Source organism: Oryctolagus cuniculus, chromosome 13 (genome assembly GCF_964237555.1).
Source record: "Oryctolagus cuniculus chromosome 13, mOryCun1.1, whole genome shotgun sequence".
In the NCBI taxonomy this organism is placed as follows: Eukaryota; Metazoa; Chordata; class Mammalia; order Lagomorpha; family Leporidae; genus Oryctolagus; species Oryctolagus cuniculus.
The window spans coordinates 18,528,835-18,556,188 of NC_091444.1; the positions used below are offsets into that span (position 1 = coordinate 18,528,835).

Here is a 27,354-nt window from a genome sequence, read left to right on the forward strand (position 1 = left end):
ATTAAAAAGGATGAAATCTTGGTCATTGTTGAAGACAAGGATAGAAATGGAGGCCACTATGTTAATCAAAATAAGCCAAGCACAAAAAGCCAAGAATTGCACAATGTGGAATCTTTAAAAAGGTGATCTCATGGAATTCCAAAGTATAGGGTGAATATGAGGCTGGGGAGGGGAGGGGAAAGGAAGGAGGGGGGAGGGAGAAATGGAAAAAAGTTGATTGTTGAATAGGCATCAACTCATATAGCAGTAAAAAGTTCTGGAGTTCTCTACTGGAGAGAAAGGCAACTATAGATATTAATCAATGGCATATTTTTCTATTAAAAAAAAAACAAGACAGGATTTTGGATGTATCCCCCATAAAGAAATGTTAAATATTTGAGGAGATAGATGTATTTACGCTGATTGGACGTTATATACTGTGCACAAAATATCACCTAATACCCCTAACCACCACATAAATGGATATAATTTTCATAACTTAAAATATTTTTAATAAGAAGAAACTAAAGCTTACATGACATTAAGCTACAATTTTAACTCCTAATTGTGGATCATGGTTAAGAGGTTCCTCCAAATAGCCAGTGACAGGGCATAGCTATGGACTGAAATGTGTCCCTCCACAAGTCCCAGGCTGCAGTCCTCACCAAGCCTCAGTGTCTCAGTGCGTGAGTGAGGTGAAATCATGTCACCAGGGTGCTCCTGTGCAGCAGCACTGGGGATCGGGGCCCAGACCTGTGCAGTGACAGCTGGTGAGAAGACAGCTACCCACAGCCAGAGGGCAGGGCACAGGAGCAGGTCCTGGGCTGACACTGACTCCCCAGCCACACGTGTGCGTTAAGCCAATGGCCCTAGTGAGGCAATACAGAGACAGGACCTCATAACAGAAGCTGAGCGTTCAACTACAGAGTTGTGTCTCTTTCAGTTGAGGCTCTGCTGATTTTCTAATTGTATCTGGCAGGGAGGGGGCAGCAAAGAGGGATGGTTATAGGAGAAAACATTCAATTAGAATAATTTATCAAAGAATGTTTAAGATTTATTTATCTGTTTGAAAGGCAGAAACAGAGAGATCGTCCATCCACTGGTTCACTCTCCAAATGGTTGCAAGGGCCAGGGCTGGGTGAGCCTGAAGCCAGGAGCTTCTTCTGGGTCTCCCAAGTGGATACAGGATCCAAGTACTTGGGCCTTCCACTGCTTTCCCAGGCACATTAGCTGGGAGCTGGATCAGAGGTGGAGCAGCTGGGACTCAAACTGGTGCCCATATGGGATGCCAGCACTGCAGGAAGTGGTTCTACCTGCTTTGCCACGGTGCCAGCCCCGAATTAGACGAATTCTAATTCCAACCTCAAAGCATGGGTGTCAGTGTCTCAGAGGGGCAGGGCAGAAAAGCAGACAGGGGCTTTCTAGCATTCTCAAGTCAGGCTCTCAATCAGTTTCAACAGAGCCACAGCTCCCTGTGGCCCTGAGGCTCTGTCAGGTCCTCACCACAGCTCCCTGTGGCCCTGAGGCTCTGCCAGGCCCTTGCCCCAACTCCAACTCCTTTCCCCACTCCTCCCCTCCTCTTCTTTCCATTTCCTTCCTTCCTTTTGCTAACTGAAAAGCTGTGAAACATTCACAACTTTTGGTCTAGCCTTGCACGATCTGCTCATTAACACTCAACTTGGGGCCAGAGTGAACCCGATCCAGAAAAATGGCAACCAAAGCCCTCACTTCTGCAGTCATCGCCATCCTCACGAAGCCCTGGGGCAGTACCCATTTACAGTGACTGGAAAAGGTCATTTCTCTGTCAGACACTAAGTTACCCAAACCTAAGTAAGGCACAAAAGCTTATGCTTGGGGGTAAAAGGGTTAAGAAAGGAAGGGCAGGAGAATGAGGAAGAAAGGGGGGACGGAGAAGGGGCGGGGTTAACTCACAGCATTGGTGGTTTTTTTAGATCGACTCTTAGGCTTTTCCTTCTCACTTTCTACAATAAAATCTTTCTTCTCAACTGGTTCTTGCTTGATGTTACTTTTCATTTCTTTCTCTGTAGGAAGCAATCCAAAGTGAGCTCTTTCTGTACTATGCTGTCCTCTGCTTCCTCCCTCACCTCATCACCTCCCTCCCAAAGCAAACAGTTTCGTGGCTACTTCCATTTCAGTGGAAGTAGCACCCAGTGTAAACGCAATGCCGATTACTTCATGACCAAATGCAAACTCTAACACCATTTAAATTATCAGATGTAGGTACGCATGGAGATGTTGCTCGGTTTGCAAGATGAACATAGTTTTCTTAAGCCTAAGACAGCAGATACTGACAAAATCACGTTCTTCTTTATCATGACCATGAGGCTGACAATTCAACTGTACCTCTTTCACCTTCCATCTCTAATGAGATCTGAAATGATTCTGGTAACCTTCCTGGCCTCCAGCTTCTTGTTCCAAAGACTAAACATTTTGGCTAAAACAATAGCTATCTTTTTTTTTTTTAAAGATGTATTTATTTGAAAGTCAGAGTGACAGAGAGAGAGAGAGAGAGAGAGAGAGAGAGAGAAAGAGTTTGAATGATTGATTCCATCGACTGGTTCAGTCTCAAAAGCACACAGCAGTCAGGGCTGGGCCAGGCCAAAGCTTGGAGCCAGGAATTCCAACTGTCTCCCATATGGGTAGCAGGAACCCACTTGGACCATCACCTGCGCCTTCCCAGGAAGCGGGACTGGAAGCATAAAGTAGCTGGGACTGGAACCAGCATGTGGATGTAGGCATCCTAAGCGGCAGTTTAACCGGCTGCACCACAACTGTCCCTGGCTGTCCATTATTATGTAGGACACTATGCTAAATGCTTTCCTTAACTTTAATCCTCCAGAATGAACCCATTTCAAAGATTCGAAAACTGATGTCAAAAGGATGCATCTCTGGGGCAGGCATTTGATTTGGTCTAGTGGTGAAGGTGCTAGTTTAGACACTGACACCCCGTATCAGAGTACCTGGGTACAATGCCAGCTCCAGCTTCTACAATGCAGACGCTGGAAGGCAGTGGTACACTCAGGTGGCAGGGTGCCTGCCACACATGTGGGAGATCCAGACTGAATTTCCAGTTCCTAGCTTCAGCCTGGCCCAGCCCCAGCCACGGCAGGTATTTAGGAAGCAGACTAGTAGATGAGAGCTCTGTCCCTCACATAAAACAAAAAAAATTTGAAAAACAACGAAGAAATATCTCTAAGGTCAAACACTCAGTGGCTGAGCCAGGACTCAGACCTGGCCCTCTCTTGCTTTCTGCTAACTCGCTAATCCCTAAGAAGAGGTAACTTCAGTAGCTTCTTCACCTGCATGTGCCTCCTACAGAGGGGGGCACGGCATTTCTCCTACGAGGAACTCAAGTCTACCTCTCAGTGACTTAACAACATCGAGTGACAGCCACGTAAGCAGTCATCAAGTAAACTTTATATTTTAGAAACGGTGGCTGTCTGCCTTGCCTGAAATAAATCTATTAAGACATTTATTCAAAGGTCCCTATTCTTTCACAAATCACTTGTTTGCAATGAAAGTACTGAAGCTCATTTCAAAGTTGAATGTACCACAGCTGGGAAACGCCCTAATATGCACATATAGATCCATTACTCTCTCCCACAGGTCAATTATATGACAACAAGGACAGTGATGCATCAAGTCTCCACTGCTCAAAGTTCAACTCTGCAACCAGCACGTAATTGTTGGGTTAACGTTACTGAATTGACAAATTGTTTATTTTTTTCTTTCTTATTCAGATAAATGTTCTTACCATTTTCACATTTTGGAGTTGGACAACCCATCCGACGTCTCAGATTATGAATTCTGGCTTCGGTTGTCTCTTCTGGTTCTATTTTAACATTCATAGCCTAAAAAAAAATGTCATATACATGAAAAAAGAATCCTCTAAAACTCAAACTGAAGTCTCAGGTAAGTGTAACCTCAAAGCTTGTCTGTCAGTACAGCACTCAGAGTACATTGCTCTCCCCTAAGAAAACAGAGCCCACCTTTGGAACTTCTGTAACTTAAGGCACAGATGAAGACCAGAATGTTCTCTACCATGATAGGTTAATAATTAGGAAAAGGTCAGAGGATCAGTAACAAACTGGGATGTGTTACTACGTAGACTGGGACAACTCTCCTTCCCTCCTGGAAGCACCTGGGCTCTCACACGTTCGCTTCATGCTATATTCTATCACCACGGAGCCCCATCCTAAGCACTTACGTAAATACCCAATTCCATCAGCCCCTAAGGCTTTCCCGACCTCTTCCAAGGTCTGCAGAATGTATAGACAACAATTCAGCTTGCATAAAAAGTTCCTAGAAATTATTTTAATAAACTATCATAAAAAGCTATTTATACAAAAACATTCACTTATTTGAGAGACAGAGATCTGTCCTCCTCTGGATCATTCCCCAAATACCCATCAAAAGCTGCACCAAGCTGAAGTAGGAGCCTGGAATGCAAGTGGGTGACAGGGACCGGAGAACTTGGGCCATCATTCGCTGACCCTCACAGTGCATACTGGCAGGAAGCCGGAGTCAGCAGCAGAGGCAAGAGTAGAACCCACACACTCTGACATGGGCTGAAGGCGTCCCAGGTGGCACCTCATCCAGTAGGCCACACAGCTGTCCCTTCAACTATACCCTCACATCACCAACTCCTCACTGAGAGCCAAGTCTCAGTTTCTGCTGTGTCTTGAAGTACTCACAGAGAAGCAAACAGGCCATCTCAGCCTGGACCGCTGGAGGTGTTTGTGCCCTGTCACTTTGCCTGGCTCTGCTCACCTGCTCTCCTCCACGGACATCAGTACCATCTGGTCACTTCCTGACCATCACAGATCTAGGCAGCCGCGGCACTAGGGCGTGTCTAACAGACACTGAAGGCAAAGAACTGCACCCCCAACCATTTTTAGAACCATGAACTCTCAGTATGTTGCGGGCTTCAAAGAACCACATTTTCCTAGTCTGCGCAGTCGCCTTCATTTACAAAATGGAGTCACTAAAATTTTTTCCTATCCTCCAACTTACCACAGTAAAAACACTTCTCTTATTTACACGTATCTTGAGAAAACAAAACGGATAATATTTTCATCTTTGCAAAAAATTATTAAGTAGCCAGGAATTGATTTGGAAACACAATCGATGCATTATGAGGCCTCCCAGCTCTACAGAGCCCTGTATGTTATGTTACCCCTGTGCCACCAGGCTGGGCAGGAATCCAAACTCTCCCTCCTCTGTACAGCAGCGAGGTGATGGGGGAGCACTCTCCTTCCCCCAGAGGAAGCACCTCAGGGCATGAACACCTTGCAGCCAGCAGGAGCCGTAGCAGTCCTCCCAACTTCCTCTGACGACACCCCCTTCGTGGTGCCCCGTTCGTCTCTGGCTCAGCACAGGTATCTGCCCGTGGTCCCCAATTCCTTTTCAGGAAGTCTAAGAAAAATGACTGTTTTCTAAGCTCTCTTGTTTCAAAAAAGACACATCTTCACAGCTCCTGGCCCTGATTTCCAACACACACTGCCCAACTCTGAGTACCACAGGCAACTGAGACAGCAGCACATGAGTGCAATTCTTCTCGGGGCCAAGGCAACAGTTCAGCAGCGTCCGAGCAGGCGGCCCACACCCAGAGGAGGTTCAGTTCCTCACCCTTCTGGTGGTACAACTTCCCCAAGTATAAAAACTAGAATTCATGCTACAGCCTCCTCTGTGAGACGAGTAAGGTTCAAAACCATAGCACATACACGTGACGTCAGCGTGGAAGCCGGTATTTCTGGAGCTCAAGAATTCTTTGAGCTCAGCCCCAGGAAGTGCTCACCTCTGCGCGCATGCGTTTGGCGCGACGAGCTGGGGGGCACGTTTCCGAGGGCGGCACCAACTGCCTCTGGGGAATATCGTGGGGTTTGTATTCCTTGTCCTTCGTGTCTGTGGTCAGGTTTGGCTTCTGCAGACACTAGAAAGAAAACAGAATTGCACCGATAACTCTGTCTCCTTCGTTAGTCCTAGGGAATTTCATTGGATTTTGCAAGATATATTTTAGATTTATGTAGATAACAGGTTTTCCTTTTTAATATCTAAATAAACACAAAGATACAACCACAGATACAATTATATGATCAAATAGATACAGAGGGAACAGTTTAGCCAAAAAAATTTTTTAAAGATTTGCTTTTATTTTACTTGAAAGGCAGAATTAGAGAGAATGAGAGAGGGAGAGACAGAGAGAGCTGTCTCCAGCCGCTGGACCACTCCCCAGATTGCTGCAACACTTCCCCTGCTGTCCCAGGCGCATTAGCAAGAATGCGGGGTGAGAAGCAGAGGAGCTGAGACTCAAGCCGACACTCCTGTACAGGATGCCACTGACTCACAGCGTGGCTCAACCTACTGCACCACAACTTTAAACAATGTCTGGATTAATGAAAATAGGGAATGCGGCATGTTGCCTGAACTTTACAATCCTGTGGCTTCAGACGGAACCAGCAATGTTTTCACCAAGTCACCTGAGCTGCGAGGATGGGCCGTTTGACTAAAGCAGCCTTCCTTCAGCAAAAAGCTTCGTTTACTTGAGGGCCTGCCAAGTCCTGAAGCTCACGAGGCAGAGCTTGTCAAGGAGCGCACGACAACAACTCTCATTCTGATCAGACACGCGTTTCTCCGTTCTCTGGTTTTTCTACTTAGTTTGATTCTAAGCTGCCTTTTCAAAGAGGGTATGCAACAATGCCAATACAACAAAACAAAATAGTACCACTGAAGCCAGCATGAACTTCAAGTAAGTGCTGCTGTTTCGCACAAGGATGCACAACAATCATGAGAAGTATTTTTAAAGGCAGGTTCCAAAAGGACACACTCCGGGGTGGCCAGACCACCTGTATGGAATGAGATGCACTGAAATGACAGCCTCCCAGAGTAATGCGCTGTGGGCACCATCACCACCTCACAGCCCAGTGAACAAGAGAGGCCTCCCTCTTACATTCACACAAAAAATACAGAATCCAGGGGAAGCATAAAAAAGGAGAAGCAAATTGACCAAACAGATTTCTAATATTTAAGAAGTATGATATGCTGGGACTGGCGCTGTGGCCGTGAGTTAAAGCCCTGGCTTGAAGCAATGGCATCCCATATGGGCGCCAGTTTTAGTCTTGATCCAGCTCTCTGCTGTGCCTGGGAAAGCAGTAGAAGATGGCCCAAGTCCTCGGGCCCTGCACCCATGTGGGAGATCCAGAAGAAGCTCCTGGCTCCTGGCTTCGGATCGGTGCAGCTCTGGCCGTTGCAGCCATCTGGGGAGTGAACCAGCAGATGGGATGGAAGACACCCCCCCTTTCTGTAACTCTTTCAAATAAAAAAAAAAATAATAATAATTAAAAAATATGTATGCTATAAGAATACTAAGGGGCCAACACTTTGGCACAGCGGGTAAAGCCTCCATCTGCAGTGTCAGCATCCCACATGGAGGCCACTTTAAGTCCCGGCTGTTCCACCTCTGATCCAGCTCTCTGCTATGGCCTGGGAAAGCAGTGGAAGATGGCCCAAGTGCTTGGGCCCCTGCACCCACGTGGGAGACCTGGAAGAAGCTCCTGGTTGTTGGCTTCCAATCTGCCCACTCTGGCCATTGTGGCCACTGGGGTACTGAACCAGCAGATGGGAGACCTTTTTCTCGCTCTATAACTCTGCCTTTCAAATAAACAAATAAATCTTAAAAAAAAAAAAAAAAAAAAAAAAAAAGAAAGAAAAAGAAAAAAGGAATACTGATACAAACTGCAGGACAAGTAATGAATCTACCTCTGGTATAGCAACCTATAAATATTAAATATTCTACTTATTCTACTGAAACCTATACACTGATCTGAGTTGGAAACATTAACTGCTATACCTATAATAAGCACTCATATTCTGTAAAAATGCTACAAGACAGAATAATTGAGAGAAATATTTTCTATTTTTTAATCAGTATGGAACACTGTCCTCCCTTTTACAACAAATTCTCAAATGAGCATCAGGAGTATGTCTGATGAAACCATGAAGACAGTGAAAGCTGGGCTTTATCTAAATTTTCTTTTTTTCTGTATCCTATGAACTTTCTATTTGAGATAGAAAAATGTGATTAGGGAAATAATAATTGAGCTAAATCATGAATTTTATTAAGTGCAGGTCAGAAATTCATATTCTTGGGACTGGTGTCATGGCACAGACGGTTAAATCACAGCCTGTGATACCTGCATCCCATGACTGCCGGTTCAAGTTCAGGCTGCTCCACTTCACATCCAGTCCCACTAAAGTGCCTGGGAAAGCAACAGATGATGGCCCCAACGACTCAGGTCCCTGCCACCCATGTAGGAGACCCCGATGGAGTTCCAGGCTCCTAGCTTTGGCCTGGCCCAGTCCATTTGGCAGCCATTTGGGGAATGAAATAAGTAGACGGAAGCTCTCTCTCTCTGTAACTCTACGTTTCCAAAACAATCTTTAGAAAAAAAAGGAAATTTGATTCCACACCTGTGGTGTGGACGTCCCCTCTCAGCTCCACAGTTCATCAGCTGTGTTCGACTTGCTTCAGTACGGACTTTATGGCGCGCTAACCTAAAAAGCTGCTGAGCTTGATTTTACGTGATCTATGAAGAGCCTTATTGTATTTCTAACCTATTTCAATACACACCTGATGTGTTACTTTTATATCTAATGTATGTATCCCATGCAGACTCTGATTTTGCCCTTTACTTGAGAGTCTGATTTAGAGGTGAGGAACGTCGTCACACCTGAGGGGGTGCTGTCGTACAGGAGATTCAGCTCCCGCCTGCAGTGCCCACACCCCACACAGGAGTCCTGGATTCATCTGGTTACTCTGCTTCTGGTTCAGTTTCCTGCTAATGCATCCTGGGAAGCAGGAAACGATGGCTCAAGTGCTGCTTCCTGCCCTGGGTGGGGTTCTGGGCTCCTGGCTTCAGCCTGGCCCAGTTCTGGCCTCTGCGGCCATGTGGGGAGTGAGTCCGTGGATGGAAGATCTATGTCTGTCTCTTTCTGTTTTCTTCTCTCTCTTTGTAACTCTGCCTTTCATATTTTTAAAATAATAATACAACATAAAAAGCAAAAAAAAAAAAAATGGTATCACACCATCAGGGCAATCCCTTAAGGTCTGTGGAGAACTTGGAGAACAGGATGAGGGCCTGCTCCATCGTGTCAGGTGCATCACCACTCAGCACACTCAGGTAACAACACCTGGTCCACACAGTACACCACGCTTCTCAAACTATCTTCTCTAACTGTCCTTTCTCCAGAAACTAATTGCAAAAATCAGAAATGGGCATTAAAACAAAATGGACAAAGAATGCCCATTATTATAATAAAAAATTAGTGCTAACCTAAATTTCCAACAATATGAGAAATCAAATCAAGGTTTGGTTACAAAAATGGAATGCCAGTCATAAGAAAGCATGTTCTCTGGGGTCGGCGCTATGGTGCAGATTAATCCTCCGCCTAAGGCACTGGCATCCCGTATGGACGCCAATTCATATCCCTGCTGCTCCTCTTCCGATCCATTTCTCTGCTACAGCCTGGGAAAGCACTGGAAGATGGCCCAACTCCAGCCATTGCAGCCACTTGGGGAGTGAACAGGCATATGGAAGACCATTCTGTCTCTCTAATTCTGCCTTTCAAATAAATAAATAAAATCTTGAAAAAACACATCCTCAAAAATGTTCAATGACACAGCAAATGTTCATATTTTAGGAAGAAAAAAGAAATGCAAGGTCAGCGTAGTGGGTAAAGTATTCCCTGTGATGCTGGCATCCAACATGGGCAGTAGCTTCTTCACTTCCAACCCAGCTCCCAGCTAATGTGCCTTGAAAAGCAGCGAAAGACAGCCCAAACACTTGGACCTCTGCACCCATGTGGGAGACCTGGAAGAAGCTCCTGACTCCTGGCTTTCAGTCTGGCCTAGCCGTGGTCGTTGCAGCCATTTGGGGAATGAACCAGTGGATAGACGACCTCTCTAATTCTACCTTTCAAATAAATAAATCTTTTAGTAGCCGGCACCGTGGCATAGCAGGTAAAGCTGCCGCCAGCTCTCTGCTGTGGCCTGGGAAAGCAGTGGAAGATGGCCCAAGTCCTTGGGCCCCTGCACCCACGTGGGAGACGTGGAAGGAGCTCCTGGTTGTTGGCTTCCAATCTGCCCACTCTGGCCATTGTGGCCACTGGGGTACTGAACCAGCAGATGGGAGACCTCTCTCTTTCTCTCTCTCTGCCTCTCCCTCTCTCTGTATAACTTTTAAATAAATAAATAAATCTTTTTAAAAATATTTTTAAATATATATTTTAAATAAATAAATCTTTTTTTTTTTTTTTTGACAGGCAGAGTGGACAGTGAGAGAGACAGACAGAGAGAAAGGTCTTCCTTTTGCCATTTGTTCACCCTCCAATGGCCGCCGTGGCCGGCGCACCACGCTGATCCGATGGCAGGAGCCAGGTACTTATCCTGATCGCCCATGGAGTGAAGGGCCCAAGTACTTGGGCCATCCTCCACTGCACTCCCTGGCCACAGCAGCGCTGTGGAAGAGAGGCAACCGGGAGAGAATCCGGCGCCCCGACTGGGACTAGAAGAACCTGGTGTGCCGCTGCCACAAGGCGGAAAATTAGCCTATTGAGCCACGGCGCTGGCCCATAAATCTTTTAAAAAAGATTTTTTTTTTAAGGTTTTTGTTTATTTGAAAGTCTGAGTTACACAGAGAGAGGCAGAGAGAAAGAGAGGTCTTCTGTCCGATGATTCACTCCCCAGATGGCCGCAACGGCCGGAGCTGTGCCGGTCCGAAGCCAGGAGCCAGGAGCCAGGTGCTTCTTCCAGGTCTCCCATGCGGGTTTAGGGGCCCAAGGAGTTGGGCCATCTTCTACTGCTTTCCCAGGCCATAGCAGAGAGCTGGATTGGAAGTGGAGCAGCCGGGACTAGAACCAGCGCCCATATGGGATGCCGGTGCTTCAGGCCAGGGCGTTATCCTGCTGCGCCACAGTGCTGGCCCCACAAATAAATCTTTAAAAATAAATAAATCTTTTAAAAAATACAATATTGCATATAAAGAGCACATTGCTAATTTGCGTGTGTTTTTATAAAAAGTTAACAAAAGTAACATCTGGGAGGATTAGGAATAAGTTTTCATTATGTTTGTCATACTTTCCTGTGTATTTACTTTCCACAATGAACATACTTGGTACATAATAGGTCTACCCCTCAAAAACTGTCTGTGTTACAGATGCAATGTTTGTAAAACAGTGTCTTCAAACACCTATTCCCTTTTAACTCTTTGGTCACACAAATGCCTAAATGCTTTATAACTAACTTAGTGCCCAAGTTTCCATAGAATTTATTAAATGTTTCCAAAATGTCACAACTCATCAATCAGATAAACTGCATCTCCTCTCACTCACCAGACCACCACCCTTCAGAGGAGTTCTTCAAGAAAAGAAAATGAAGCCCCATGGGCAACCGTAGACATATAAAGGCCCCACTTCAATTCATCATGGGCCCATTACATGTTCACACAGTGTACATTTCAGAAAAACAAACTGTCTGATATCATATTAGCCACTCTCTTCTAGATTAAAAAGAATCAAGAGGAAAGAAAAACAATACACTCACATTGCAGATAGCATGTAAATGGCTATTACTTGAAATTCTTTCTGGCAAGGTCTTGAAATACGTGGGAGATTCGTTTTTTGGACTGTTTACTTATTTTCTTCTGCATGAAAGGCAGAACAGAGTATGGGAGATCGTCAGATGCCCACAGCAAACAGGGCTATGCCAGGCCAAAGCCAGGAGCCTGGACTGTACCTGAACCTCCCATCTGGGCCATCATCTCCCGCCTTCCAGGACACGTCCCCAGAAGGCTGGAGTCACTGCTCCAAAACTGGTGCTGAGTCCCAGGTGGAGGGTTAGCCAACTGCACCATAACACCCAGCCCAAGCGGGAAATTTTTATATTGCCTTACTTTAATTAAAAAATTGTTCTTAGCTGAATATTTTCATAAACACCTTTTTTGTAGAAAAACAAGTGCAGCTCCATGAGAACTACTGGAAGCAGCAGCCATCAGCTATGTCACTAAGTGTCATTAAGTCCCTCATCCTTTGCCACTAGCATTCCATTGGACAATCTGCTCAGACACCTTGCTGGCCAAAGGGGTCGGGCGGGCAGGCTGCCACCCAGGCTGTCCTTCATGTGGCAACCAGGAACACTTCAGCACTAACTGCACCCCGCAGACGTGAGTCAGCTCCTGCTGGTTACCACCTCCAGGGAAGGGAACACAGACTGCCGCTCCACGGTGGAAGCACATTTCCTGTCATCTTATGCAAGCAAAGAACAAGCTCTAAGAAGAGCTGAACACACACACCGGAGAAGAATCCCCAGAGCAGCGGTCTGAACAGGCCTTCCAGGCCCATCCAGGGCTCTTCACTCTCCTGTGAAGACAATGAGCCAGAAAGCAGTGAAATGAACTCACCCTCAAGCTGTCTCCAGACAGGAACAGGTTGTAGGGGTTGAGGATCCGTTCATAATGCCCCCTGATATGCGAGCCCACGGCTTTGCCAGGAGCAAACCCCATCTTGGTGGCAATTTTGGTCCATTTTCTGTCTTTGCAAACAACTGCAAATCCACCTTCTTCTGCAACTAACTGTCAAAATAAAACAGTAATAGAAATTAAAAACACAGATATGGAAATCACTTCTAATTCCCTCATGCCTAGGCATGACTCCAAAGACTAAATATTCCTGGCTGGAGTTGCCTTGGGAAATACACCTCCCAAGTCAAAAGAAGAAATTCACGTATTATTAATTTCAAGCTAGAAAATTAAAACACTTCTTTGAAAGAATGGTCCACATTGTGTCCCTCCAAAAGCTGCCTGCTTCCCCAAAGCAGCCACCTTAGGCTCCAGTGACCAGTCCTGCTCCGTGGTTCTTTCAAACTCCATGAGCCAGGAAGCGAGCCCAGCAACATGGTCAGCGTGTCGGGGCCTTAGGATGCCGTGACCCTGGCACTGAACTGTAGCAATCTTTTCAGCTCGGTCACTGTCTTTCTCTCCCTGAGCCTCTGTCTCCCTGTCTGTATTAAATACAAAGGTAATGGTGAAGTTTTTAAAGGACTACAACAGGCAGCAGCAGGACAGTGCACAAGGTAAGGCTTCTAGGCCTACAAGCAGAGTCTGATCACCATCACCACAACGCAACTGAGAACCTCACTCCACATATTTCTTTTTAAGGCAAAGAAGATCAAATTCAAGCAGCAGAAAGATTATTAAACAAAATGGCCCTTAGCTGTTTACCTTATTGAGCTGAAACAGGTCCAGGATCTTTCTCTCCACGTGTGGGATTTTCAGAGTGCTTCCCTGTAATTCCCAGTACTTGGCGATCTGGTCCAAGAAATTCAGTTTTACACGAGTCTGAGCCTAAATGACAAAGAACGGAGTTTTAATTTCACCTACCTTGTTTTAAAGCTCCTGCCTACTACCTGCTCATATAGTATTTTCATTCTTAGAATACTTAAGTACAACACCACTTTCTAAATTCAGAGAAACAGCCAAAAGTCTATAAAATAAAGCTGGTTAAAAAATAACACATTAACTCAACAAAAATTTAATTCAACACTTACCACCATATGCCAGGCAAGGTGTTAAACACTCAGTAAACCCTCTCTTAAGTAGTTGCTTTGAAAAGTGCTTCATTTAAGAAGTATTATAAGCACAATTTTATGTTATTGCTTAAAATTATATGACAAGTGAGCTTCTATGCGCCCAGCTTGGTCTCTTTAAAACTGGGTATTTTAAAGGCCTGTTCCTTTAAATAAAAATCTTCTTATTTGCTTAAACACAAATCTAGAGACAGATTTACATTGGTAATTATCAACTGTCATAAAAAGGAAATGATCTTAAATGTTATTCCTTTAACAAATTATTACTGTTCTCCACAAGTCACTTTCTCTCCGCTTCTTGTAAGATACAATTCAGACTGTCTGGGGCGCCCTCCTGCACACCAGATAAAATGGGTCAGTGTCCCGGCGCCCCAGGGCCTTGAGCTCGTGCCCACCTTGCCTCAAGTCACAGTGCAATCCCTGAAAACACGTCAGCTCTGCCATCAGTGCCTCAGAATCCTACCAGACACGGTCACGAGTGTGTGATCTGGCTCAGAAAGCAGCAGCCCAACACGAGCAACAGGCCTGCGGGTCAGCAGCACCTGCACCTGAGGCTGCGTGAAGACTCCCCCACACCCCCTCTTCCCAAGGAGGCTAAGGTGTGTTACCACATGTTACCACGTGGAAATTAGGGCTGCAGAAGCTTTCCTACTGCACAGTTCTCAGAGTCCTGCAAAACCTCAATTTAAAAGGATTTTACATGCATTCATGAATAGGCCAAAAAAGACTAACAAAAATCAGTATTTAATGCAAATTTGGTTTGATGCGATGGTCTTGCTGCCATTTGCTCACATGACTAGCATTTATTAGCCCAACTTATGACACCTCTGCAGAGAAGACCCCTCTGAAACACGGGCAACCAGAGCGAGCGAGGACCCTACCTCCAATTCATTCAGCCTCTGGATCCGGGGCGTAAAATGAAGTTTATCAACATCACACGCAAATGGTGGCTGCCAGTCCTAGGAGAAAAGCAAAGGCTCTTCTTAGAAGAATTTATAATTCACATTCAAAAATTTACTTTAAAATTAAAACCATTAAGTAAACTGATATGTAACCAAACAGAACAGAACATAGGGTCGTAGCTTCTCGGTCTTTTTCCCACCAGAAACCAGAAGATGTATGAGCACCCTTTTCCAATAAATGACACATCCCACAACCCTGTACCCAAACCCTTCCAACAATGTCACTGAGCCTCACTGTCAGCTGAAATCACTGATTAAGGTGAAACACTGACTTCTCTCTGACCACAGAAGTAACTATCCACCCATACTTCCATTAACATTAAATTATCTATGAATATTTTCTATGTATTAACCTCCTAGTCACACTGGCTTTTATTATAAAATTAAGAATAAGTTCTTCAGTGGGGAGAAACTGAAACACTGACATCCAGGATGAATTTTAAAAATCACCCTTGAGGGGCTGGCGTTGTGGTGCACTGGTTTTAAGCTGATGCTTGCAACGCCAGCAGAGCTTGTCAGACTACAGGTTTGACACCAGGCTGCTCTACTTCTGATCCAGCTCCCTGCTAATGCACCTGGGAGGGCAGGATGGCCCAAATGCTTGGGCTCCTGCCACCATGTGGGTTTCAGCCTAGCGCAGACACAGCCATTATAGCCACATGGGAAGAGAACCAGTGGACAGAAGACAATTTGTTTCTCTGTCTTTCAAATAAGTAAATAATGATTAAAAATCATCTTTGGGAGGGCTGACATTGTGGCTCAGCAGGTTAAGTCACCTCTTGAAACCCCTAGCTTCCTGTATCAGAGCGTTCGTTCAGCCTCGACTGCTCGGCTCCTGATCTAGCTTCCTGACCCAGCCCATCTGCCTGGGTGCTTAGGCTCCTGCCGCCCAAGTGGGAGATCAGGATGGAGTTCCTGGCTCCTGGTTTTGGCCTGGTCCAGCCCTGGCTGTTGGGGCTATTGAGAGTGAAATAACAGACTATCTCTTTCTGTTGCGCTTTCAAATAAATAAAACTTTTTTTTCTTTAATAAAATTTCATCCTTGAGGCCAATGTTGTAGCTTGGAGGGTAAGGCTGCCGCCTGTGACACTGGCTCCCTACCTGGGTGCTGGTTCAAGTCCCAGCCACTCCACTTCAGATTCATTCCTGCTGATGGCCTGAAAAAGCAGCAGAGGATGGCCCAAGTGCTTGGGCCCTGCTACCCATTTGGGAGACCAGGAAGAAGCTCCTGGTTTTGGCCTGTGCATCTGAGTGCATCCACGAATGGAAGATATCTCTGTTTCTACCCTCTTCCCCTGTAACTTTCAAATAAGTCTTAAAAAAAAATAAAAATCACCCTTGGGGCAGGTATCTGGTACTACAGTCAAAAGAGTGCTTGGGATTGCTTGCCATATTAGGGTCTGGCTTTGAGTGTCAGTTCTGCTTTAAAAAAAAAAAAAAAAGATTTATTTGGAAGGCAGAGGGGTGGGGGAAGCAGAGAGAGAGAGCTATCTTCCATCCACTGATTCACTCTTCAAAAAGCCGCAATGGCTAGAGATGGACCAATCCAAAGCCAGGAGCCTAGAGCTCCCTCTGGGTCTCCCACATGAGTGAAGGGGCCCAAGCACTTAAGCCATCCTCTGCTGTTTCCCCAGGAGCATTAGCAGGGAGCTGGATCAGAACTGGAGCAGCCACGACTTAAACAAGCGCCCATATGGGATGCTGGCACCACAGGCAGCTGCCTACCCACTATGCCACAGTGCTGGCCCAGCTCTGCTTTTAAGTTAAGCTTCCTGTTTATGTCCAGGTGCTTGGGTCACTGCCATTCATATGGGAGACCCAGACTGAGTTCCTGGCCCAGACCAGTCTGTTTCGTGCATTTGCCAAATCAATCAGCAGATGGAAGATATTTCCCCTTCTTTCTCTCTGCCTTTCAAATAAAAAAATTTTTGAAATATGCAAAAAAAAAATTATCCTTAAAGAGGGAATGTTTGGCACCACTGTTAGGGGGGCCGGCACTGTAGCATACCGGGTAAAGCCCCCACCTGCAGTGCCAGCATCCCATATGGGCTCCGGTTCAAGTCCTGGGTGCTCCTCTTCCAATCCAGCTCTGTGCTGTGGCCTGGGAAAGCAGTGGAAGATGGCCCAAGTCCTTGGGCCCCTGCACCCACGTGGGAGACCCAGAAGAGGCTCCTGGCTTTGGATCAGCGCAACTCCTGTCGTTGCGGCCAATTGGGCAGTTTACCAGCGATGGAAGACCTCTCTCTCTCTGCCTCTCCTTTTCTCTCTGCGTAACTCTTTCAAATAAATAAATAAATCTTAAAAAAAAAAAAACAAAAAACAAAAAAAAAACAAAAAAAGATGCTACTTGTGACACCTGCACCCCCTGCTGGAATGCCTGGGTTCAAGTCCCCATTCTGCTCTCACTGCAGCTTCCTGCTGATGTGTCCCCTGGAGGCAGCAGGTGCTTGCTCAAGTGACTGAGTCCCTGCCACCTAAGAGGAGGCCTGGATTGAGTTTCTGGGTCCTGGACATTTGGGGAGAAAATCAGCAGGCAGTGCATGTGCTCGTTCTCTCTCAAATAAGTAAAATTAATACATTAAAAAAAAAATGGCAAGTCTTTCAAAAGCCCATCCTTAACGCCTGCTCTTACAGATACCTATTCTACAGAGAATCCCATCATGGAAGAACTTTCATGAAAAAATAATCAGACAATGAAAAACATTAAAATCATCATCTACATTGCTGAAAACAAATGTCCCCAGTCAGGGAACAGTTAAAAGAATAAAATCATGCTCTCAACCCAGACACCCATCAGTTGATGACCGGACAAAGAAACTGTGGTATACACAATGGAGTACTATTCAGCCATTAAAAAGAATGAAATCCTGCCTTTCACAACAAAATGGATGCAATCAGAGACCATTACGCTCAGTGAGATAATCCAATCCCAAAAAGACGAATGTTTTTTCCCTGGTTAGTTCTGATATACAAGCCACCAAAAAGGGGGGGGGGGGGGACGAGGAGTAAAAATGACTTTTTTTTTTTTTTTTAAGATTTATTTTATTTATTTTGAAAGACCAAGTTAGAGAGACAGGTGGAGGGAGGGAGGGAGGGAGGGAGGGGGAGGGGGAGAGAGAGAGAGAGGGGGGGGGGGTCTTCCATCCGTTGGTTCACTCCCCAGATGGCTGCAACAGCCAGAGCTGTGCCAATCTGAAGCCAAGAGCTTCTTCCAGGACTCCAATGTGGATGCAGGGGCCCAAGGACTTGGGCCATCTTCTACTGCTTTCCCAAGCCAAAGCAAAGAGCTGGATCGAAGTGGAGCAGCTGGGACTAGAACCGGCCCTCATATGGGATGCTGTGCTTCAGGCCAGGGCTTAATTTAATCTAGTACCAGCCCCCCAAAAATGAATGACATTTTGAAATTTGATTATTTTTATAGCCTTGTCTGTACTCTTGAGGAACAGTAATTTTTCTATTTACTGCTTGTTGAATTCTTTATTTAATGGAGGGTTAAGCTTGTGATTATAAAGCAAATTGAAAGTATGTCACTGTAAAAATTAAAATAAGAAAGGAAGGAGGAATGGGTGGGAGTGAGGAGGGCAGGGTGGGAGGTATCATTTATGCTCTGTATACAGGAACACTGTGTACAGGAATACATGAAATCTGTTCCCTTAATTTTGTTTGAATTTTATTAAATTTATTTACCTGAAAGGGTGGATATTTATTTATCTGAGAGGCAGAGGCAGAGAGAGAGAGAGAGGTCTTCCATTCACTGGTTTACTCCCCAAATGGCTGCAATGGCCGGAATTGCACTGATCTGAAGCCAGGAGCCAGGAGCTTCCTCCAGGTCTCCCACGCAGGTGCAGGGGCCCACAGACTTGGGCCATCTTCCACTGCCTTCCCAGACCATAGCAGAGAGCTGGATGGGAAGTGGAGCAGCTGGGACTCGAACTGAGCCCATATGGGATGCCGGCAGTGCAGGCGGTGGCTTTACCTGCTATGCCATAGCACCCACCGTTCCCTTTATATATATTTATGTATGTGTATAAAATTAAAAAATAGGAAAGCTGGGGCTGGCACCACTTAGAAACACTGATAAAATTTTTTTGATTTCATACTTTTGTAGCTAAAGAGAGGCCAAAAAAAGTAAAACACTTAGCCCCTAGCAATGAAATAGATTATAACTTTTGCTAACATAAAAACATTTGTGGGGCTGGTGTTGTGGCATAGTGGGTGAAGCGAAGCTGCAAACTGCAATGTCAGCATCTCATATGAGCATCAGTTCAAGTCCTGTTGCTCCGTTTCAGATGCAGCTCCCTGTTAAGGTACCTAAGAAAGCAGCACAAGATGGCTCAAGTGCTTGGGCCCCTGTTTGGGCCCACATGGGAGACCAGGAAGAAGCTTCTGGCTCCTGGCTTAGGTCTAGCCCAGCACCAGCTGTTCTGGCCATTAGAGGAGTGAACCAACACAGACAGAAGATCTCTCTAATTCTGATTTATAAATAAAGAAATCTTTTTTTAAAAAATTTGCTTACCAACTAGATATAATAAAACTCAGACTATAAGTGATGCCATATAAATTCTTTGCTGCATTTTCATTTCCTTTGCTTTTTTAAGATTTATCTGTTTATCTGAAAGTCAGAATTATAGAGAAATAGAAGGAGAGGCAGAGAGAGACAGAGAGGTCTTCCATCTTCTTCCATCTGCTGGATCACTCCCCAGTTGGCCGCAATGGCCGTAGCTGCACCAATCTGGAGCCAGGTGCTTCTTCTGGGTCTCTCACACAGGTGAAGGGGCCTAAGGACTTGGGCCATCTTCTACTGCTTTCCCAGGCCATAGCAGAGAGCTGGATGGGAAGTGGAGCTGCCGGGACTCGAACTGGCACCTTTATGAGATGTTGGCACTGCAGGCAGCAGCTTTACCCACTACACCACAGCACCGGCCCCATCTTTTGCTTTTAAAACTTCAAAATGATTTGATTTTAATCTTTCCCATTGGGTACATGAACCATATTATTAAAAAGCTCACCAAAAATTAATTAATTAATTAATTAATTAATTAAGAGCTCAACTGTTTTCCTTAGCACTCTCACATGTATTACTGGGGAAGGCAGGTAATGGAAAGGTGAAGTTCGTGCCTCTGAGAGCCTGGGGACCATCAGCAAACACTTGTGGGTCCCGGCACTAGCCCGGCAACAAGCACTTAACACATTTAACAGAGAAATGCTTCTAAGATTAAAGCCAACTAGCTTGAGAATAACCATCAAGGAAGACTGAAGCTTTTTTTTCCAGTACTCTGAAATGTCATTTTGTAGATGATCTATTAGCATACATCTATTAGAGTAAATAGACTAGTCTTTTAATCTTTCTAATTAGAGAGGCTGTCATCATTTTGAGATCTAATAATTAGTAAAATGAGAAAGTATACTCAACAGAGGCTATGCAAGTTGCTTCTGACTCCCTGCAGACAAAATCAATTTAAAAAGCAGCATCAAAGTATATTCTTGTTAGTTTACAAATAATATTAACTAAGGACTAAAACATTTTTAAACTGCCTATGCTCTAAGAAACCCAGTTATAGAATAAATGCACTCATAGGATTTCCACCCAATGCCAAAGATTAGGAGCAGTTTTCTAAATTCTGATCCTTATAGCTTCCAGGTTACTATACATTAACACAAAACTTCAGTGCAAAATTTAAGGATCCAGACAAGGAAATTCATCTTAATATTTTAGTGCCTTTCAGTTGAGGATGACTTGATTTAACAGCCTTAATAAAGATCTAACACATACAAAGATTTTCTAATAGTTCAGAGGATATGTGCAGTATCATTCAATTCCATGTCCCCACAAGTACCTGCATGTGAAAAAATTAAAGACGGAAAGAGCTCCCACCCAGTGGTTTGGTCTCGAAACGCCCACAATGGCGGGGCTAGGCCAAGCCAAAGCTGGAGTCAGGAATTCAGTCTGCCTCCCAGCATCTGCACTAGCAGGAAGCTGGAGTCAAGAACCAGAGACTGATAGGGAGTGCAGGCACTCTGACGCGGGGCACAGTCATCTCTCACCCCCGAAATGCAAGTTCAAAGACCACTTTCTCAGGGCAGAGTTCAGCACAGCAGTGAAGATGCTGCTTGAGACGCCCGCATCCCAGGCCAGAGTGCTTGGGCTCCAGTACTGCTCTGCTTCTGACCCCACTTCTGGCTAACGCACACCGGGAGCAGCAGGTGATGGCTCAAGTACCCGGATGACTGCCATCCACGTGGGAGATGCGGATGAAGTTCTGGGCTCCGGGCTTTCGCTTGACCCAGCCCAGCTGTAGCTGGCATCTCATTAGTGAGCCAGCAGGCAGAAAGTCAATCTCTCTCAAATAAGTAAAATAAATAAATTTACATAAAGACCAATTTCTAATCAACAGTGAAGTCAATAATATGCCTACTTGCACAGCAGATCCAGGCATTACAACCATTATAAATCCCTCTTACAGAGAACCAGCAGATCAAAGTTAGCTCATGCGGCTATCAACTTTATGATTATGCCTGGTTTTAAAAAAGAAAAAATATATTTTACCAAGCTGATTGTTTTTAGCTACCATTATTTCGCAGTTTCCAAATATTAAATCTGAGGTAATGCAGGTGTGCAACTGTCTTTGAAAGCAATACCATGGGCAGGCACTGTGGCGCAGCGGGTTAAAGCCCTGGCCTGAAGCACCGGGATCCCATATGGGCACTGGTTCGAGACCCGGCTGCTCCACTTCCCAACCAGCTCTCTGCTATGGCCTGGGAAAGCAGTAGAAGGTGGCCCAAATCCCTGGACCCCTGCTCCCACGTAGGAGACCTGGAAGAAGCTCCTGGCTTCAGATTGGCACAGTTCCGGCCATCGCAGCAATCTGGGGAGTGAACCAGCAGATGGAAGACCTCTCTCTTTCTGCCTCTCCTCTCTCTGTGTAACTCTGACTTTCAAATAAAAATAAATAAATCATTTTAAAAAAATAAAGAAAGCAATACCACAAGAGTTTTAAAGTGTAGTTTGCAGAATGAACTGTGGCCTTTCAAAGGTGACTACCTGAAAGGAACTCGGCTCCTGTAAATGGATTGAGTTTTGGATTTTTTCTTTTTTTTTTACAAAGTTCACATTATTTTATAGCGTCAGAAGGAAGAACTAAGGGTAACGTCACTTCCTCAGCTTTTCTGTTGCTTGTTTTTATGTAAAACTGAGCAGCAGTGAGAAAGAAGACTGCTGTAACTGCAGAGACAGCCAAGAACGTCTGATCACTGAACCGATTTACCAGCAGTGGAAGCAGCGTGGACTAAAGCAAGGCATGCTTATGCAGTCCTGTCAGGATTTTATGAAAATACGTGCTATACCTTTATACTAAAACTACATACTCCTTAGATTCAGTTAATGTCCAGTAGTTTAAAGCAGTATTAAATAAAGGTAAAAGTTGGAAATTGTAGAAAGCTGAAAGAAAACAAAAGGCAAAGTTACTGTCTATAGTAGGGAATTTAAAAAGTTAAAGATATTAAAAAAAAAAAAAAAGCCCAAGCAGAGTTACTGTTTATGAGCCCTGGTGGAGACCAACTCTATTCACACTAAGAGTCTATCAGGAAACCTATTTATGCTAAGCCTGGAAAAAACAGCACTCCGTGTCTCGGGTTTGGACTGTGTTCTATGCGGCTTCCTATTCTCCCATGTTCCCTCAGGGCTCATTTGACATCAAGTAGCACAGCCATGCACTTGCTCAAAGGCTCCTTGAGACCTCCCATCCTTAGTCTTCTCGTGAAATACACTGTAGGTGAAGGTGTTCTCTTTAGACATGGAACCACAATTGTACCTTAAATCAGAGGCTCTCAAACTGCATATATAAAACTGAGCACCTGTGAACTTCTCTGGGACATGCCACAGCTTTCACCGAAGTTTCAAACGGGTCTCCTGTAACCTTTAAAAATAAACAGGTCTTCTCTGTCTGGCCAGCATTAAAAAAGCTTAGCACCTTCTTTATGTTCTCATCTTACTAACGCGACCTGCTTTCTTTCAGCCTCTTCTCATTACACTTAACAAGATGTGAAAATGGTCTTAATCATCTCTTGCTCCTTGAGAATGTCAGCAGAAAACTAACTCAGAGGACAAAAAGGTTGACTATGCAGCCAGCGCTGTGGCGTAGCTGGTTCAAGTCCATTTCCGATCCAGCTCTCTGCTATGACCTGGGAAAGCAGTAGAAGATGGCCCAAGTGCTTGGGCCCCTGTACCCGCGTGGCAGACCTGGAAGAAGCTCCTGGCTTCGGATCAGCCCGGCCCAGCCAGCCTACTGTGGCCATCTGGGGAGTGAGCCAGCTGATGGAAGATCCCTGACTCTTTCCAAAAGACTGGCGCCAGTCACAGAAGGTAGTGCCACTGCTGCCGTGCATGGCACGACAATGCCAGAGTCTCGCACTGCGGAGGTCTCGGAGCTGGCAGGTGAGGCTTCCGAGGATCTCAATGGACAGTGCCTCACCCGGTGTCACTTGGAGCTTGCAACCTGTGGCAGAGTGGTGATGAAGAATTGGATTCTTTTTTTTAAGCTCAGCACAGGACCATTTAAAAAAAAAAAAAATTGTTTTTAAAGATCTATTTATCTATTTGAAAGGCAGAGTCAGACAGACAGACAGACACACACACACACACACACACACAGAGAGAGAGAGAGAGAGAGAGAGATGTCTTCCATCCCCTGGTTCACTCCCCAAATGGTTGTGATAGCCAGGGCTGTGCCATGCCAAAGCCAGAAGCCCAGTACATATTCTAGGTCTCTCATGTGGGTGCAGAGGCCCAAGCACTTTGGTCATCCTCCACTGCTTTCCCAGGTGCATTAGCAAGGAGCTGGATTGGAAATAGAGCAGCCGGTGCCCATAGCGGGTGCAATGCCAGAACTGCAGGCAGTGGCTTAACCTGCGATGCCAGAATGCAGATCACAGTTGAATGAAGAGGCTACCTTAGCTGCAGTGGTCCAAGCCCTCACACCCACAGTCTGGTTAGCAAGAAGGCACAGTGGGAACTGCACAGGAAGTTGTTTTAGCCAACCATGTCCTGTCACTGTACTAGGACTGTAACAGAAGCAACAGTGAAGACACCGGCATTTTTAAAAACAGTTAAATGAAAAAGTATAAACAATTGCTGTAGATGTGATAAAAGAAGGATTTGTACATTCAAAGACTCACAAGTTTGATAAAAGCTTCTTTTCATGTTTAAAAAACAAAAGACCTGTATTTTAATTTTTTTTCAGTTTACCACCACCTTATGTGACCTCAACTTTTGCATTTGAAGAGTATGAACAGATAACTTTGACTACAGTGAGAAATTGTGATCACAAATACAAAGGTATTTATTTAAAATGTAAAAGTACATTTAAACTGTAAAGCAGGGGGGTGGCGCTGTGGCCTAGCAGGTAAAGCCGCTGCCTGCAGTGCTGGCATCCCATATGGGCGCCGGTTCGAGACTTGGCTGCTCCACTTCCAATCCCGCTCTCTGCTATGGCCTGGAAAAGCAGTGGAAGATGACCCAAGTCCTTGGGCCCCTGCACCTGTGTGGGAGACTGGAAAGAAGCTCCTGGCCGTTGCAGCCAATTGGGGAGTGAACCAGCATATGGAAGACCTCCCTCTCTCTCCCTCTCCTTCTCTATGTAACTCTTTCAAAAAAAATAATAATTCTTAAAAAAAAAATAAACTGTAAAGCAAAACTAATACCTAAGTTCTGACCATGGAAATATAATTTTCCTCTAGCAAAAAAGGGAGGGGCACACTGCAACTTCAACTTTAGCTGGCATCAGGTTATCTAGGAGCATATTTTTAAAGAGATTTATTTTCCTGAAAAGCAAAGCGATATGGGGGAGGTGTATGTCTTCCATCCACTGGTTCACTCCCCAAATGACCACAATGGCCAGGAGCCAAGAGTTCCTTCCAGTTCTCTCACATGGCTGGCAAAGACCCAAGCACCTGGGCCATCTTCTGCTGCTCTGCCAGGCACATTAGTAGGCAGCTAGATCGGAGGCACAGTGGCCAGGACTTGAACCAGTGGCTCAGGTATGGGATACCTGTATTGTGGGCAGCAGCTTAGTCCACTGGGTCACAATGCCGGCCCCATCCAGCAGACTTGATCACAGTAATTAATACAAGCTGAAACGTCCCCTGATATTTCCCTGTTGGTATTTTTCCAATGCTCCTTAAAGTAGTTTTGCCTTTACTTCAAAGGCTGACAGAAACAAAAGGGGAAAAAAAGGCCAACAGAAGATCCTTCCATCCACTGGATCACTCCCCAGATTCTCTCAACAACCTGAAGTGGGTCTCGCCATCACCAGGAGCTGGGAACACAATCTCAGACTCCCATGTGGGGGGCATAGGTCCAATTACTTGAGCCAAGCCCAACTACCTGCTGCCTCCCAGAGTACGTATGTGCTAGCAGAATGCTGGCATCAGAAACAGAGTGGGACTCCACCAGGGCCGGTGCTGTGGCATGGTGAATAAGGCTTCCACCTGCAGTGCTGGCATCCCATATGGGCGCCAGTGCTTGTCCCAGTTGCTCCACTTCTGATCGAGCTCTCTGCTATAGCCTAGGAAAGCAGCAGAAGATGGCCCAAGTCCTTGTGCCCCCCTGCACCCACGTGGGAGACCTGAAGGAAGCTCCTGGCTTTGGATTGGTGCAGCTCCAGTTATTGTGCTGAGGAGTGAACCAGCAGATGAAGTCCTCTCTCTCTCTGACTCTCTGTAACTCTGCCTTTCAAGTAAATGAATAAATCTTTAAAAAATAATTTCTTCTAGGCCTATTACTGAAATATTAGGAAATACAAGAAAAAATTAGCCATAATCTCAAAGAAAACCTGTTGTTTTTTTTTAAGACTTATTATTTTATGGGGCTGGTGCTGTGGCTCACTTGGTTAATCCTCTGCCTGCAGTGCCGGCATCCCATATGGGCGCCAGTTCTAGTCCTGGTTGCTCCTCTTCCAGTCCAGCTCTCCGCTGTGGCCTGGGAAGGCAGTGGAGGGTGGCCTAAAGACCTGGGCCCCTGCACCCGCATGGGAGACGAGGAAGCACCTAGCTCCTAGCTTCGGATCGGCACAGTTCCAGCCTTAGTGGCCATTTGGGGAGTGAATCAACAGAGGGAAGACCTTTCTCTGTCTCTCTCTCTCTCTCACTGTTTTGTCTATAACTCTGTCAAATAAATTAAAAATAAAAGACTAATTTTATTTATTTGAAAGACAGAGTTACAGAGAGAGATAGAGACAGAGAGAGAGGTCTTCCAACTGCTGGTTCACTCCTCAGTTGGCCACAACGGCCGGAGCTGCGCCAATCCAAAGCCAGGACCAGGAGCTTTCTCAGGGTCTCCTATGTGGGTGCAGGGGCCCAAAGACTTGGGCGAACCTCTACTGCATTCCCATGCCATGGCAGAGAGCTGGATCAGAAGAGGAGCAGCCAGGACTAGAACCAGCGCCCAAATGGATGCTGGCACTTCAGGCCAGGGCTTTATCCCGCTGTGCCACAGTGCCAGCCCCAAAAATGTGACATTTTGGTACATCCTTCTATTTGTTTTGCCAAAAATGCTTATTTTCCTAACTTTGAACAAATGTAGCAATGCTTTTTATTGAATATACTATGAACACATAATATTTCAACTGCATTGACACTTGTTAAAACTTCTTTATTGGGCATTTAGATTCCTTTACTCTCCAATTCTCAGTGCTAAAATACCCACACTTTCAGGCCTACACTGTGGCATAGCGGGTAAAGCCACAGCTTACAGTGCCAGCATCCTATACGGGCACGGTTGGAGTCCTAGTTGTTCCACTACTGATCCAGCTCTCTAATGGCCTGGAAAAGCAGAAGATGTCCCAGGTCCTTGGGCTCCTGCACCCATGTGAGAGACCTGGAAGAAGCTCCTGGCTCCCAGCTTTGGGACAGCTCCAGCTGTTATGGCCACTTGGGGAGTGAATCAGGGGATGAAGACCTCTCTGTCTCTCTTTCTCTAGCTGCGTCTGCTTCTCTGTAACTCTGCCTTTCAAATAAATAAAAGTGAATCTTAAAAAACAATACCCACACTTTGTGGGCAGCGTGTCACACCCTGCACAGCCCAGTCACAGGCAAGGACAGCACCTCCTCCCAGACTCAGTGGCCTGACTGCTTCAGGAACCAGGGCTCTTTCTGGCACTACTCCAGCCAGCTGTGGAGTGCAGAAATGGCTTGCAGTAAGAATTTAAAATTCAAATCACCTTCATAGAATAGTGCCATCAAGCCGGCGCCGTGGCTCAATAGGCTAATCCTCCACCTTGCGGCGCCGGCACACCGGGTTCTAGTCCCGGTTGGGGCGCCGGATTCTGTCCCGGTTGCCCCTCTTCCAGGCCAGCTCTCTGCTATGGCCAGGGAGTGCAGTGGAGGATGGCCCAGGTGCTTGGGCCCTGCACCCCATGGGAGACCAGGAAAAGCACCTGGATCCTGGCTCCTGCCATCGGATCAGCGCGGTGCGCCGGCTGCAGCGGCGGCCATTGGAGGGTGATCCAACGGCAAAGGAAGACCTTTCTCTCTCTGTCTCTCTCTCTCACTGTCCACTCTGCCTGTCAAAAAATAAAAAAAAAAAAAAAATAGTGCCATCAATGTTTTAATAAATGTTATCAAGTAAAAGTTCTCATTACTAAGTCAGTTTTGAATGTCTCTACAAAGCCAAAGGTAAAAAGTCTGAAGTCTAAGGGCTTACAAGTGTGCCAAGGAAGAAATCTTGGTGACCAAACTTTTGTAGACAAAGAGAAGAAC

At 45.6% G+C, this 27,354-nt stretch overlaps 1 protein-coding gene across 6 annotated transcripts in view; it reads right to left on the reverse strand.

The window, feature by feature from the left end:
• The window catches only part of KDM5B (lysine demethylase 5B), a 77,541-nt gene that overhangs the window by 29,414 nt on the left and 20,773 nt on the right, over nt 1–27,354 (reverse strand). For all 6 annotated transcript variants that reach the window (XM_008268570.4, XM_002717590.5, XM_051821109.2 and 3 more), the window contains exons 2-7: nt 14,521–14,598; nt 13,275–13,397; nt 12,456–12,626; nt 5,798–5,932; nt 3,755–3,851; nt 1,912–2,021 (exon numbers count right to left, since the gene is read on the reverse strand). In XM_008268570.4, the coding sequence (XP_008266792.2) occupies nt 1,912–2,021; nt 3,755–3,851; nt 5,798–5,932; nt 12,456–12,626; nt 13,275–13,397; nt 14,521–14,598 (714 nt within the window). The remainder of the gene's footprint in view (nt 1–1,911; nt 2,022–3,754; nt 3,852–5,797; nt 5,933–12,455; nt 12,627–13,274; nt 13,398–14,520; nt 14,599–27,354) is intronic.